General features: G+C 45.5%; 1 protein-coding gene across 8 annotated transcripts in view; it reads right to left on the bottom strand.

Moving 5' to 3' along the window:
• LOC119456537 (WW domain-containing adapter protein with coiled-coil homolog) overlaps positions 1-14861 on the bottom strand; it is a 214299-nt gene that overhangs the window by 166346 nt on the left and 33092 nt on the right. For 7 of the 8 annotated variants that reach the window (XM_049664768.1, XM_037718372.2, XM_037718377.2 and 4 more), the window contains exon 4: positions 1422-1469. The exons of the other annotated variant lie outside the window; for it this stretch is intronic. In XM_049664768.1, coding sequence (XP_049520725.1) covers positions 1422-1469 — 48 coding nt within the window. The remainder of the gene's footprint in view (positions 1-1421; positions 1470-14861) is intronic. 8 annotated transcript variants of the gene reach the window in all.

Raw genomic sequence — 14861 nt, 5'->3', positions numbered from 1 at the left:
ATGTCTTAAGGAAATCGACACCATTATCACACAGCTTAAACTAATGCCAGCCTTGATGATATTCACCTAGCAAATATAAAACCAGCTGCACACATAATCTCTTACACTCTTTCCCATATAGCAAACCTCATGTTCAAGAGAGGTGTATTTCCAGAAGAACAAAAAAAAAAGCAGAAATAATCCCAATTAACACACACACACACACACACAAAAAAAAAGCAGACCCCACGCTCATTTCAACCTATCACCCGATTTCTATCCTACCTTACTAATGCAAGCTACCTGAAAAATTAATAGAAAGTCATTTAATTAAATACCTATCAAAATTTGACTTGCTATCATCCCATCAATAATGATTCAACCCAGGTTTTTCAAATAACCTAGCAATGCTTTTGTTTACGGACCAGATTAAGTTTGCAATCAACTCAGGCTTATATGTAGGTGGCAAATCCATTCAGCCATCAAGCATATGCCATCAGCTTTATATGTAGGTGCACTGTTCCTTGACCTTACTAAAGCAATTTATTCCATCAGTCATAAAATTTTTGAAACTTACCAGTTTAGGAACTGTTGAACCTGCACTAGCATTTATGAAATGTTACTTATCGGACAGACGACAAACTGTTTATATTTCTAGAGTATTCTCTAACAATAATATTACCACAAAAGGTGCACCTCAAGGCTCTATGATTGCACTGCTTTTATTTCTGATCTATATTAACGATATCTCTACGTCTTCACAAACCTGTGCCTTTTTTCTATGCAGATGGCACTGCAATAATAGTAATAAATTTATCAATTGAGTCTTGTAACTACAAAAGCTTAGTAATGAGTAATGACCTCACAAACTTACAGAGTGGTGTGAACTCAACTCTCCTGATTAACCCATCTAAAACTACCCCCCCCCCCCCCCCCCCAGTTATGATTTTTTAATTTTACTTCCAAGACTCCCACCTACTCTCTACAAATACATTTCAATCCCTTTGCCTTCATTTCGGTCCCTTTGCCTTGAACTATGGGAAGTTCAACAATAAATATTGATTATCAGTATGGTCAACAAAAATACTATGGTTTAAAATCAACCACATTCCCATGGTTTGCAGCCATCCACATCAGCACTGATGTCCCTTCTTTCTGCTTTTTATACGTTTGAACTTGGGGTCCCAAGCATAACAGTGGCCTATACAGTAGCCTAAAAGGTGGTGATACATTGTCGAAATAAAACCGGCTTAAGGTTCATTTTATTTCCTTTCAAACCTTGGGCGAGTGCCTGTTTCATTTCAACAATGACCTATACAATGTGCTCAACATGTAAAACCTCACTTTTGTGACCCTTCAAAAGGATTACCATGATCTTGTCACCATCCCCACCCCTTTGAGAGACCCAAAACAGGTCAAGCATGAAGTAAATAAATGCATACCTGATGAGGAATTCTTGTACTTGCTTTCGTGAACGTACCTAATGTACCCTGAAATTAAAACAGCAAAAACGGGAACAGATGTACAATTAATGAGGTGAAAACATAAGACTGAGGAAAGGTTGGGCGCAGTCTGGACAACAATCATGCCAACTAATCACGCTTTCTATGTGGTTATGGTGCTTTACCAGAATGCAACAAACTACTTGAGAAGCAGGACATCGAGGCTACTGATAATAATAAGACTTCACACACAAGGTATACTTGGAATATTAACCCTTCCACTGTCAGTAAAGTACCGGTACATTTTTGCATTTCTGTCACGTCATGACGTCAAATAGGAATGTGGAGACCATACCAGAGAACCATTTGCCATTATCCATGTCATGTTTTCCCCTTCTGCATAACTAAAAATAAACTGTTGTGTTTGTTTTATAATATCCGAAAATACACCCAACCTTGCAGGTGCATCACCTCCAAAAAAACCTGACACTGAAAGGGTAAAAGACATTGAAGTGCAAGGCTGCAGATTAATTTTATTCAGCTGGTAATATTTTCCATTTTGCACCCACTAACGTGTGACTACCACGGAAAGGAATTGAACCTGTGACTTCATGCCTACAAGCAGAACGGTTAGGTTACATAGACTTGGACAATACAGGGGTTAATAAAGTGGTACTACTAAAAGTCTTAAGGCACAGCCAGGCCACAATGGGAAAACAGACTGCGCACAGCAACAAACCTGACAATGAGCTGTTTGACGGCTTAACGGCTTAACGTGAAGGTCATGTCCCTACCTGTCTTCTAAAAAAGTGACAAAGAGTGCTATTGTCAGTCTAGTTGAATCATACGATTCAAGAAATAAGTTCATTAACCCATTGGCTTCCGCAGACAGCGATCCCCCGGCCGTTACGTCCGAGGCCAAAAGTGCTTTGACCGGCGAACCGTCGGCCGCTTAGAAAATGATTGTTTTTGATGATCTTTCATAGATGGCAACACATTTTTTTGGTGTTTGTCTTTGCTTGATAAGTTCTCCACTAGATAGACATAGTTGTCCGCTGTTGGAGCTGTTTGTGCGTTTTTTTTTTTTTTTTTTTTTTTTTGCGGCGAAGGGATCGCGTTCCTGTTTTGTTCAAAACATGCCGTCGTGGAAAAAACGTGGTTTAACAGAAGAAGAAATTTTTAAACTTGTGTTTCACAGTGACGCCAGAAGTGACATCTGTGATGACGACGATGTTCTGCTAGACGATGGGGAGTACCAAAGTGATGAAACTAGTAGTGATGAAGAGGAGAATGTGTGTTCAGCAGGAGCTCCGATGGATACTTAGCCACCATCTCCAAAGAAGCGAAGGATGAAGACTGGCAATGGGAAGAAGATGACAGTGTGGAAAAAATTGTCAAGCACCCCTTCAGCGGTCAGCCAGGCATGAAGAGATCCATAGAGCTTCAAGTAGGTGCAAGTCCCAATGCTCTTGGAGTGTTCAACGCGCTTCTTGGAGAGGAGATTTGGAACATCGTCGCGTTGCACACAAACGCCTTTGCAAGCGAGAGGCTACACCAATGCGCCTGCAAGCTGCCGAGTGGGCTCATTTTCCTCGTCAGGTCCTGCCAAACAAAGTAAAAAAGAATCCCCTCAAGGCTGTACTTAGTTTCCAAGGCACACGGCAAAAAGTCCCGAGAGCCAATGCGAGTGCAAAAAATGTGCAGTTCTGCTTGACATGCCTGTGTGCTTCAAAGCTTTTCACATACGAAAAGCGTACTAAAAGAGTTGATGCAGCGAAGCATTGCGAACAGAATAAAGCAAGATTTGTTCTTCTATGACGTTTCTTGCGGACTTTATTGCCAAGTGACAGCAATGTTCGGTATCTGGTACTCATGCACTCAAGGCATGGCACATATGTTTCTGCCCCAATCAGCATGGAGCCCGGAAACGAACCCATGACCTCTGTTCAGCAGCCAGGACACATGCAGCACAGTTTTGCATACCTGCCAAGTTCGGAAAAAGCAAATCTGGGAGCTTTTTCCGACTGGGGAGGGGACCGGTTCCCTCCCTCCCCCGATTTTAAAATAAATTCGTGCTACGCGACTCGGCCAGATGTGCACACCAACTGTTTCATAACTTGCAGCCTAACTGACAAACATTATTTGCAATATGATCCCACCTACTGCCACACTGAAACTCACCCACATGGCACTTGTCTAACAACTCGCATCAGAATGAACAATGCAGTGTCTGTTGTACAGCTATCACTATAAAAATAACGGCATGCCTGAAATGAGCAATTTTAGATCACACATGGAGACCCACTCAACAGCTAGGCATACCCATTACAACCGACCCATTTACAACAAGTAACATTTCTCTCTTTGTGTGATCAGCTAAACTAGCATCACTTTTAATGGACCCAAACTTCTTTTGACGGAGGTATATACAGCCAACTTTGCTGCAATGTTTGCTTGCTTACTTGAGTTACCTTACATATGAACAAAAAATATGTCTAGAAGCAATGATAATTGTACCTGTCCAAAGCCATTCCCACCAAGCCTCCAGCAATGCTACTGAGATATGCACATAACACAGCTGCTGGATCAAAACAGACAAGGTGCAACCTGCCGCGTTGCATGTCCGTCAATGGGAAAGGCCGTTGAGGCAGAGTTTACAGTTGTCACCACATTTCCCACCGAAAGAGCTAGTGGTTTCGAACATCCGTACCAGACACTGGCAGCAAAGGAGTGAGCATTTGATATACGAGGTGTGTTCAAAAAGAAACCAAACTTTTGCTATAACATCTTTATTGCTTATTGTACAACAATTTGGGCGCTGTCCCCCTCAAAGCAGTCCCCTCTACTGGCAATGCACTGTTCCCCTTGTTTCTTCCATTTCTGAAAAGCCTCCTGGAACGCCCTTTCTGGGATGGCGTGCAGGTCTCTTGTTGAATTGTCCTGAATCTCTTCTATGGTTTGGAAACGACGTCCTTTCAACGTGGTTTCAAGTTTGGGAAACAGAAAAAAGTCTGCTGGGGCTAGGTCCGGAGAATACGGTGGATGGGGCACAACGGGAGTGTGATGTTTCGCTAGATAGCTGTGGACAAGGAGCGATGCGTGAGCCAGCGCATTGTCATGATGCAACATCCCAGTCTGGTTTTCCCACAATTCAGTCCTCTTACTGCGCACAGCTACCCTCAAACGCGGTGGAATTCCCTGGTAGACTTCCTTGTTTACAATCTGCCCCCGTGGCACAAATTCATGATGGACAATGCCTTTAGTCAAAAAACACAACCAACATCCCCTTGAGCTTTGACCGACTCATGCGTGCTCTTTTTTGGATGAGGAGACCCTCTGCCCGCCCATTGCGACTGCACCTTCGTTTCAATATCATAGCCATAAACCCACGTTTCATCACCTGCTATGATGTTCTTGAAGAAGTTTTAATTCTCACTGGCAGTGGCAAGCAGTTCCTGGCTGATTTCAACATGGGTCTGCTTCTGATCGTCAGTCAACAAACGCGGCACGAATTTCCCACAGGCACAAGGCATCTCAAGTTAGTCACTCAAAATTTCATTTCATGATCCTACGCTGACGCCCACTTCGTCAGCAACTTCTCAAACAGTTAAACGATTTCCACGAATCACAGCATGAGCACTCTCAACACGTTCATCTGTTGATGTGGAAAGTCATACAGGCTAGGGATCGTCACCGATCGACATTCTGCTGTGATCAAAACGCCTAAACCACTCATAGCACTGCATGCGACTCAGACAGTCCTCCCCGTATGCTTAGCTAAGCAAGTGAAATGTCTGTGAAAGTCTTGCCAAGTTTGTAGCAAAATTTCACACACAAGCGTTGTTCTTCAAGCTCTTTCATTGTCACTTTGGCACTAATCCGACGAACAGCTTGTGCACGTGCTCACTTCAGAGGCTGTAGCTCGCCAACTAACGGTCAGAGCTAAATGCGGCAAATGGCAGTTTGTTGTCTAAACCTTGTGGGAATCCTCGGGTCCCATAACCGCCACACGGGCAGCGAACGTCGCATCAAGCGCATGCGTGCCAGGGAGAGTTGGGAGAGGGGAAACTTTCCTTCCGCGGGCGGCGCGCGGGAATCGCAAGCGCTATCAGCGCCACCGGGTGGGTCACATGAGATCCCACTGATATCGCACGGGTCTCTTTGGTCAGGCCCCGAAAACTCACGAGTTCACCAAATGGCCACAGAGGGCGAAAAAATCGCTGCTAACAAAACAAGCATAGTACATCCCCTCGAAAATATGCCTAAGTGAGTTCAGTAGCTCCCGCTAGAGGCGCCGTAATAAGCGCAATTTTAACCTACAAACTATCTCCTGCGCTTATCAAAGCGTTTTTGTTAATTGACAAAGAGTACAAAGCTATTATTCTTAATTAGAGATCGTACTATTGAGCACTAACTTTGTTCTTTTTTTGCCATTGTAAACGCAAAATAACGCTCAGCATCATCAATCTCTCACGTGACCTCTGGCCTGAATTTCAAATTTTTACCGGTGTTTTCGCGTACACGGCAAGCATGGATTCATTGGTTCATACACTTATGTGGGTTGCTTATTTTGAGCTAAAACCAGTTTATTGCGCTTCGACACCTCGCGTTATTTAACTTGGGGTGAAGTGACGGCTTTGTAAGCGGAGATGTAAGCCCGAAAGCTAGGTTTTGATCGTGAGCCATGCAGAACAAGTATGCATCAAAACGGGAGCCGGATTCTGCTGCGACTGAGGATGGCAATACCGGTAAGTCGTTTAACACCGCTGCTGCTTGAATCGTTATGTAATATTCGTCTTGTTAACTTACAGGCGGAGACAAGTTGACGAACTAGATCCTGCATTACATATGGGCAGTCAGGACCCTGCGTTGCTGTTTCCGAAGTAAACCTTTAGTGCGAGGCCGTCGTTATGCAAACACAATCACGAAAAAAAGAGAGCGATATCGGAACGCCCGTCACATTTTTCATCTCGTTGTATCCGTGGCCGTAGGCGACTGAGTAGCCTTATCAACACATATATATATCTTTTTTTTTCGATTCCGCCGGCAACTTCTTTCGTCCACAAAACCGGATAACCCTTTGGTAAATTGATGTGAAAGTACTGAATTTAATGTATTAAACAGTTGCACGCATGATCATTTACCCATATTTCGTACTTGTTGGTTCCAAGTGTTCTTGCTGTTCCGTTTGATTTACCTTGGGGCATTTATTTTTGCATTAATGAAGTGGTGCATCAGGTTCGTGCAGAAAAAGAATGCAGCAGTTCTAATAGCTTCATGTTTGTCTTGCATTTGCTTGTGAAACCAGCAGTGTGATCTCTTCTAGTGTATAAATGGGCACAAAAATGTTCTCATTTGTGATCCTAATAATACTTAAGATGTTGACACGCATTGTATTTAAGCAGACAAATTTTATGGACAGTACCAATATTTAATTAACATGCTGATGAAGCACCCTATAGAACAAACAGTGTACATTTGCATGTGTTCTGCAGTCTAAAACCATTACAATATATATGTCTCACCTTCTTGCATTTCATATTGCGAAATTGTGCTTTTTCAATTTCTGATGCAGTCAAAATTTCTGTTCCAGACATGCAGTAAAGAGGATGGCACCAGTGTAAAGCAACACACTCCACACACCAAAGACAAGCTATTTCCTGCTACAACAAGGCCATTGTGTGGACTTTGGCTGTTACTACAAGGTAAACACCAAGTTCAGAAATAAATATGCTTAATATATACTGTATTGGCTCGCTAGTCTTGAGATGCATGTCATTTGTTTGTAGCAGATGATATGAATGTTTTTCCACATTTACGGTTCAGCATAATTGGTTCAAACGCAAAGAAAACACTACATGAGTTTGGCTAATGTGTGCTGTATCTCATGTGTTACTGTTCTGCCCAACAGAATCTGCCCCAAGCACACCATGGTCCTCATCACAGGAGCCCCCATCTACCCTGACAGGAAGGGGCTGGAGCTGAATTTACAAGGATTTTACACCACAAACAAAGAAGCAGACGCAGAAGTATTTGGATGAAATATCAAGTCTACGGAGGACTGTGTCAAGACTGAAAAGAGCCTCAGCCATCATTCCACCAGCACGGATATTGGCCGAGTCATCCAGGTACTTCAACAAAGACTTTCTAGAAATTCATGTTGAGATGCACCTGCAACCATTGAACAAGCACGGACGACGCTGGCCAATAGAGTTCCATCAGTATGCCCTTCCTTATCAGCTTCCTGGTCATGTCAAATTCCATTTGTGCCAAGTATACATTTTTTTCTATACATGCAAGCTTTTTCATTCCCCACTCTTGTTAGGGATAATTCTTCTTCCTCATCCAAACATAAAGGTCAGCCGATTCTTTGCTCATACTTAATGCCATTCACTGTCTAGTAGCATACCATATCTGTAGCAGTATTTCTTAGTGTATGTTGCCATGTGCAATTCCTCTCCAGAAATAGCCAATGCAGCATTGGCATGCGTCTTGCATTAACCGTTGCACCGTGTGCTATGTAGCATTCGACTTTTCTTAATGTTTTTGGCCTTCAGTGCTTGCAGAGCCGAGTGGCTTCTTTCATGAACCCAAGCTTTCCGATTGCCATATTTAATTCCTAGTCTCATTCAGCATTGCTCTTCTTGCTCGATAGCCTGGGTGTAGCCTTGCCTTGTTCGATAACCTTCAGTGTAGCACAAGCTAGCTACACTGAAGTGATTGATTACAGAGTCTGGTTTCGCTGCTGTCCCACTTGGTCGTGGTCACCGTGTTACGTTTCTCGGATGTGGGGACCTGGTAAGTTGCATTGGGAAGCAGTCTCTCGAGGTAAGCACCTGCTCCTGCAGTTCGCACAGCAACATAGACTCCCAATTTACACGCACCGTGATTGGTGCTCCCCGTTCTGTCCTTTCCTGCTGTAGCCATGTGCAAATTTTGCTTGTGGCTTTCGTCAGCTGCAATTTGGCATGAACATAGACCAGCATATGTGCTTACATGATCTGAGGTGTATGAAGTTGATAGCCACCTGGGTGGAGTGGCCCGCAAAAGTGGCTGCCGAAGGTGATGCCCACGAAACCGACTTGTCCATAATGAGACAAATTGGGGCACCAAGTGTGAGCCATACATTAGCGGCCCTCCAAAGAAAAGAAACGTGCAGGCTGGAAAGGAAGTTAATGCTAAAATGCTGGGTAGTCCATGTTGCTGTGTTGACTGCGGCAGTAGATGCCTGCGTCACCTGATTGCTTCGCAGTGCAAGTTGCTAATATTCAACAGTGACTGTCGGTGCAAATAGGTGGGACACGCCGCCCAATCTGTTTGCACTGCTTGTTGTCGCTCATTACCAGACCACCATGTGTGACAGAGGCAAGCACTATGCCTGTATTCGGACAGCTGAATGTGCCCTAAGCGACCCTTGTACGTGAATGCTCACTGTTGCCATATGGATCTCCACCAATGTATAATGTATTGTGTGGACCTTATGCAGTCATTGATTGCAGAGTCTCATTTCACTGTTATCTGACTTGGTTATGGTTGCCGTGTTACGTTTCTTGGATGTGGCGGCCTGGTCAGCTGCATTGGGAAGCAGTCTCTCGTGGTAAGCATTCGCTCCTGCAGTCCACACAATGACAGACTCCCAATTTACATGCTCCGTGATTGGTGCTCCCCGTTCTGTCCTTTCCTGCTGCAGCCGTGGACAAATTCTGCATGTGGCCTTCCTCGGCCGCGATTTGGCGTGAACGTAGACCAGCATTTAGAAGAGTGTGGGTGTAGGCCAGTTGGTGATTCATGATTTGGGAAGGTACCGCAAATAACACACCAGAAAAAGAACGAGACAACACAAAGCGGTACTGACGACTGTTTATCTAATGAAATGATTGCCGAGCTGATACAGATCCGACACACGTGTGCACCCGAAAAGCAACGAGAAAACCAATAATAAATAACACAGAGCGACCTTCAAGAGGGGTGCGATACAAATGCTAAGATACACGCTGAGGCACCTAACACGTGTGTATCACGTGGAAAGAAATAAAAGTTCTTTCTGGGTAACAGCAGATTATCGGCAGAAAAAATGGCCAGCCGAAAAGAGGTTGTAGAGGCAGTAGCCATGCGACGCTTTAAGGATGGTGGTTGTTAGTTTTCAGTCAGTTGCTGTTACCCAGAAGGAACTTTTGTATTTTTCTACGTGATACTCACGTGTTAAGTGCCTCGATAGTCTACAAGCGTTTATCTTAGCATTTGTATCGCACCCCTCTTGAAGGTCACTCTAGTGTTTTTATTGGATTTCTCGTTGCTTTTCGGGTGCACACGTGTGTCTGATCTAAATAAGTTCGGCGTTCGTTTCATTAAATAAACAGTTGTCAGTACAGCTTCGTGTTATTTCTTCTTCTCGTGTTTTTTTGCAGTAGTCCTAGACCAGCATACATGCTTACATGGTCCGATGTGTGTGAAGTTGAAAGGCCTGCAAAAAGGCTGCCGAAGGCGATGCCCACGAAACCGACCATGTCCATATTGAAAGATAGAGGGGCACCAAGTGTGATCTACACATTCACGGCCCCCGAAATAACAAAAAAGAAACGTGCAGGTTGGAACGGAGGTAACGTTAAATTTCCGGGTAGTCCATGTCGCTGTGTTGGCTGCGGCAGCAGATGCCTGCGTCACCCGATTGCTTCGCAATGCAAGTTGCTCATCTTCAACGGCGACTGTCGGTGCAAACGGGTGGGACACTGTCCAATCTGCTTGCACTGCTTCTTGTCGCTCGTTACCAGACCGCCATGTGCGACAACGAAAGTGAGCCGTTTACGAGGTCGCATTAATGATTCCAGCGTATCTCGACATGCAATTTTTATTTCTGCTCTTGTACGAGAAGGTGCACTGCTTGTCTTCTGCCAATGAAGTCTTACGTTCCGTTCACTCACTTGTGGCTTGTTTTTATGGGCGTCAGTAGGAGGCTCTTTGGTCTCCTGGCAATTAGAACGCAAACACTACGAGGCAGCCAAGGAAATGAGGCGTGCCGCAACGCCAACCGGGCAAGCGCAGCGCGTACCAGCGTACGCGACCGGTAAAAAGCGGCCATATTGAATTTTGCTCAAAAAAAAAAAAACTACATTTTCGCTTCCTGTCTGAGCAGTGCCATCTGTCTTACGCCTAAGTAAGTTCCATGCGCTGCCACTTCTTATTTTCGTACCACTGTGGAAGGTACAGTTTCTTCTCTAAAGTTGGTTCTTTATTCTATGCTTTGGTCTCCAGCAAGCGGCGACGGCGGAAGTCTCTGCCGCTGCTCCCGTATTCCCGCACGTGGTTAGTTCAACCGCGTTCTTGCCGGGACACCCCCCCCCCCCCTCCGTTTTCTCCAGTTCGTAAGTCGGAAGCCCGTCTTTACCTAGTGTATTATTCTCTTCGAGGGAACCCTCAGCGATGTCAACTATAGCTAGCTGGCCTACTCGAAGTGTTAGTTGCAGTCGTAATAAATGCTTTCCGAGTGTACACGTGGTTGTCGTCTTTTGTTTTCTCGAGCTTGTACCAGACCGCGGTTGATGCGCAGGCATGCGCCAACCGCGGGGCTCGTGTCGAGGCAGAGAGCAGTGGGCAACCCCCCATATCCCGACAACCTGCCACTACGTGCGCTCAGTGGCAGTAGCGCACTCCCTCTGCCGGTTGGCGCACTACTTTAAAAGTTCGGTTTCTTTTTGAACATTACTCGCATATCCCGATAAACATCCACTTAGAGAAAGTGAGTTCAGAAACAAGCACACGACCTCACTTTCACTGTCAATGTAAGGAGGACAGCCGCACCGGCACCATTCCGAGAGAATGTGATGAGCACGGAAGAGGCCGAAAAAGCTGCTTTGCTACTTATTGCTGTAAAAAATGTTGGCCACTCTATGGGTGAAAAATGGCTTCATAATAAAAGAGCAGCTGTGTGTCCACTTTAAAGGTCTAAGCATTAAAGGCCGTTTCCTCCCTTATCATCGACGCCCAGCAGAGGGACCAACAGGTAGGCAAGCATTTCGGCAGTCCTTTTATACCTTTTTTTTTTCTGGTGTCAAAACTTCAGGCAAAGTTTGCTATAAGGACAGGAGCTTCCACCAGCGGCACCACTGCAGACAAGGAGGCTACGATAGCCAACGGTGTCGTCTACTTTCTTTGATGGCATCCGTTGCGAAGAGTTGCTCACATAGTTTTGTGGTCACCTTTTAAAGCTTTTTCCCATTTTGGTCTTCGTGGATATTGTATAGGGCGCTAATGAGTACACTTGTGTATATAAAAGACGGAGCGAATAAAGGCGCGGTCTATCACCATTCAACGTGGGTCGTGCTCGCATCTCTATCAGGATCTCGGCCCATGCAGTAGTTTCTGTCCTCCTCCTCTCCACAGATATGAGCAAAGCTTTGCAGTGAAATAGCTTGCAGAGCACTTGAGTGACCAGTGGGTGCTCTTTTGTGACGATGTATTGGCAGTGTGGCAGTGTGAAGGAATCCTTGTCCTGAAGTGGTCTACTGCGAGACACCCAAAATTTGATTTGATGTTACAATTTACCTTCGGGTACCTTATGGCATCACAACTAAGATCGGAGTAGTAACCACTGCGCTCGAACATGCCACTGAAAGCAACTGCACAGGCGCATGCAATGCCCTCACAGCATAGCTCTGCATCAGAGCATGGCTATAGATTTACACTTGAAGGTCTCTGACAAATAGCACCCCGTATGCTGCTATCAGTAAGGTGTGGGTGGCAAAGAAATTTCTATCAGGGCTTTACAAAAATGTCGCAGTTTCACCCGAAAGGCGAAGCATCAATTGCGATAGCAACTTAGTAGAGAGCTATACGGAGTAAGGACGGTAGTTTTATCAGCTGTATAAACTTGGACATGCAGCAGCACCAGCAACACGCAGAAATGGTGTCGACGCCGTCGCCGTTTTGCCCGTGTTCGCACCGAATGCGCAGGGTGTTGGTGACTGTTGCCAGGGCCTCTGGGGGCGGCTCGGAGGTTTTCGACGAGATCAGAACGGGAAACTCGTCGAGCAGCATCGGAAGTCTTTACCACCTTCTCGCCTCCCAACGTTTTTATATAAATACACATTTGGTGCCGCAGCTAAACACGTCGCCTCGCCTTGCCTCCCTCCCTCCCTCCCTCACTCACTCACTCACTCCGGTCCCCCCACGGCCTTTCGCGCGACGGAAGAGGTCGCGTTTGCTATATATATATATATATATATATATATATATATATATATGGTGATTGTAAAGGAGGAAAGACGTTTAATTCTGCAGCCATTCAGCACGGCATCGTTCGCTCTCTGTGAAAGCGCGCGTCCCTCGCACCCTTTCACTCTCACACACAGCGTGCGGCGACGATTTCATTGCCGTTGACGTCATGCAGAACCTCACGGCGACGGCAGAAATCCTCTTTGAGTGTCCATATAATTGCTATCGCAATAAAACAACCATGCGCATGTCACTAGTCATGCTATTATCTCCCATAGTTTACGTAATTATTACAGCTCTGAATCCCAGCACAGAATATTTTTTGTAGCGTGAGCCACACTGGCCGAGGTTGGTCAGTTTCGCGTGGCTCCTGGAAAGGCGTGCTGCGCATGCGCGAGGAGCAGTGACGTCACACGGCGCACAGCTGGCGCATCGGGCGTTTGCCCAGCGTTTGCGCTGGGCGTTTGCCAGTGTGGTACAGCCATGGAGAAGGAGAGCGAAATTGCTGCTCAGCGGCGCAGAAGAGCGGAGAGCTTAACTCATCGGATCCCAAAGTTGTTGCCTGGCAATAAGCGGTTGAGCGTAGGAAGAACGAACAGAAGAAGGCTAAACAAGCTGCGGAGACACCGGAGCAAAGGGATGAACAACGTCTAGCAAAGCGGCGGCGCCAGGAAGCTGAGCAACATGCCCGACCATCTCAGCAGCAGCAACAACAAGAGGCCGTCGATGACGTCAAGGCTCACCGATTGACTGACTATACGGTGGAGCTTAACGAAAGCGGCAGTACGACTTGTACCTTCGAGACGGACTTCGTAAACAATCCCTTTGGGTATGTGTGCGATGTGTGTGAAAGACTGTGGCACATAAGACTTGACGCCGATAAGTAGTGCCAAGCGTGAAACGTTGAGTTTAGCGGCGCCACCTGAGTGGGGTGAAACCGTGGCCGGGTGTTTGTACAACGTGCAAGAACTTTCTCGTTAAGCAGAAGATTCCACTCTTTAGCGTTACCAATGGGTATCATTACCCGCCCATGCCACCAGGTCTAACGGTTCTGAACGATCTGGCCGATTTAGCTCGCGCTACGTATATCCTGGCATAGCCGAGCTAAGCCACTGCTAATTTTTTTACCAGAAATTGAACTGGTACTGGCTGAACTTGATTGAACAGTTGAACAGAAATTGAACTGGCTGAACAGTTTAACGAATTAAGAGCTGCAGAATGTGGCTACTACCACGCAATGCACCCAACGATTTCTCCAGCTGCACACATCACTCCAACAAATAATCGATAATTGCAGCATTGTGCGGTTGTCATTGACAAGGAGCCGCTTTATGCAAACTGGCATGATTGAGGCTGCATGCAAAGCACTTAACTGATTACTTTGGCTTTATCCTAACGTAAACAGTCCCCTGTTTATGCGCAGAAATGAATGGAAAACTGAATTTCAAAGCCCTAGCATTTTGTGCATATTGTGCATGACCCATGGCCAATGCAATCACAAGGACCAGCACAAGAAACCTTTCTTCACAATAGAGGATAAGCCATCTTGAATAAAAGTAGACTTTATTATACAGTTAGAACATTGTCTGCAAATCAAGATGCAGAATCACAAAAGAAACGTACAAGGCAACAATTGCAACAACTAGATCAACAGTAGCACTAATTGAGTACCCTCTCGACCACATAAAGTGAGTGCAATTTTTACGCCTTCTTATAACAGCATTGTGCCCCAAAATTAATAATGTTCAATGCAATTACTTTTTTCTGCAGCTTCCACTATGTTCCAACTAGGAGCATAAACATCGACCCCATGGAATCATTGTTCAGCCGCTTCATGCAACGCAAAACAGTGGGAATGACAGAGTCCGGGCACATGTTTCCGTTTTGTCAAAAGCACAGACACGCGAGAGAGATGCGCTGCATTTTCCTGACCCGCGTGCGCATGCGCGAGTTGCGAGATAAAAATGTGGGGACTGCGCCTAGGTACTACAGACGCGGATGCATTTTCGCCCATTTGTCCCTAGTCGAGCTGCACTAGGTGACCATGAATAAATACTCCGGAATAAGCTCTCCCTCTGGTTGTCTGTCGTGGCATAGCGGTCACAGCACTGCGCTCGTGATTGGGAGGTCTGTAGTTCGAATGAGTGTTTGAAGGGCATTTTTTATTTCTCTTTTTTTTATCAGCATTATATAATTTCCTCCACTCCCTTCTGCAGAAGTTGCTTCTGA

Source organism: Dermacentor silvarum, chromosome 1 (assembly GCF_013339745.2).
Source record: "Dermacentor silvarum isolate Dsil-2018 chromosome 1, BIME_Dsil_1.4, whole genome shotgun sequence".
NCBI classification, from domain to species: Eukaryota; Metazoa; Arthropoda; class Arachnida; order Ixodida; family Ixodidae; genus Dermacentor; species Dermacentor silvarum.
Note: the sequence above shows the minus strand (reverse complement) of the source record. Positions and strands in the feature narration are given on the sequence as shown.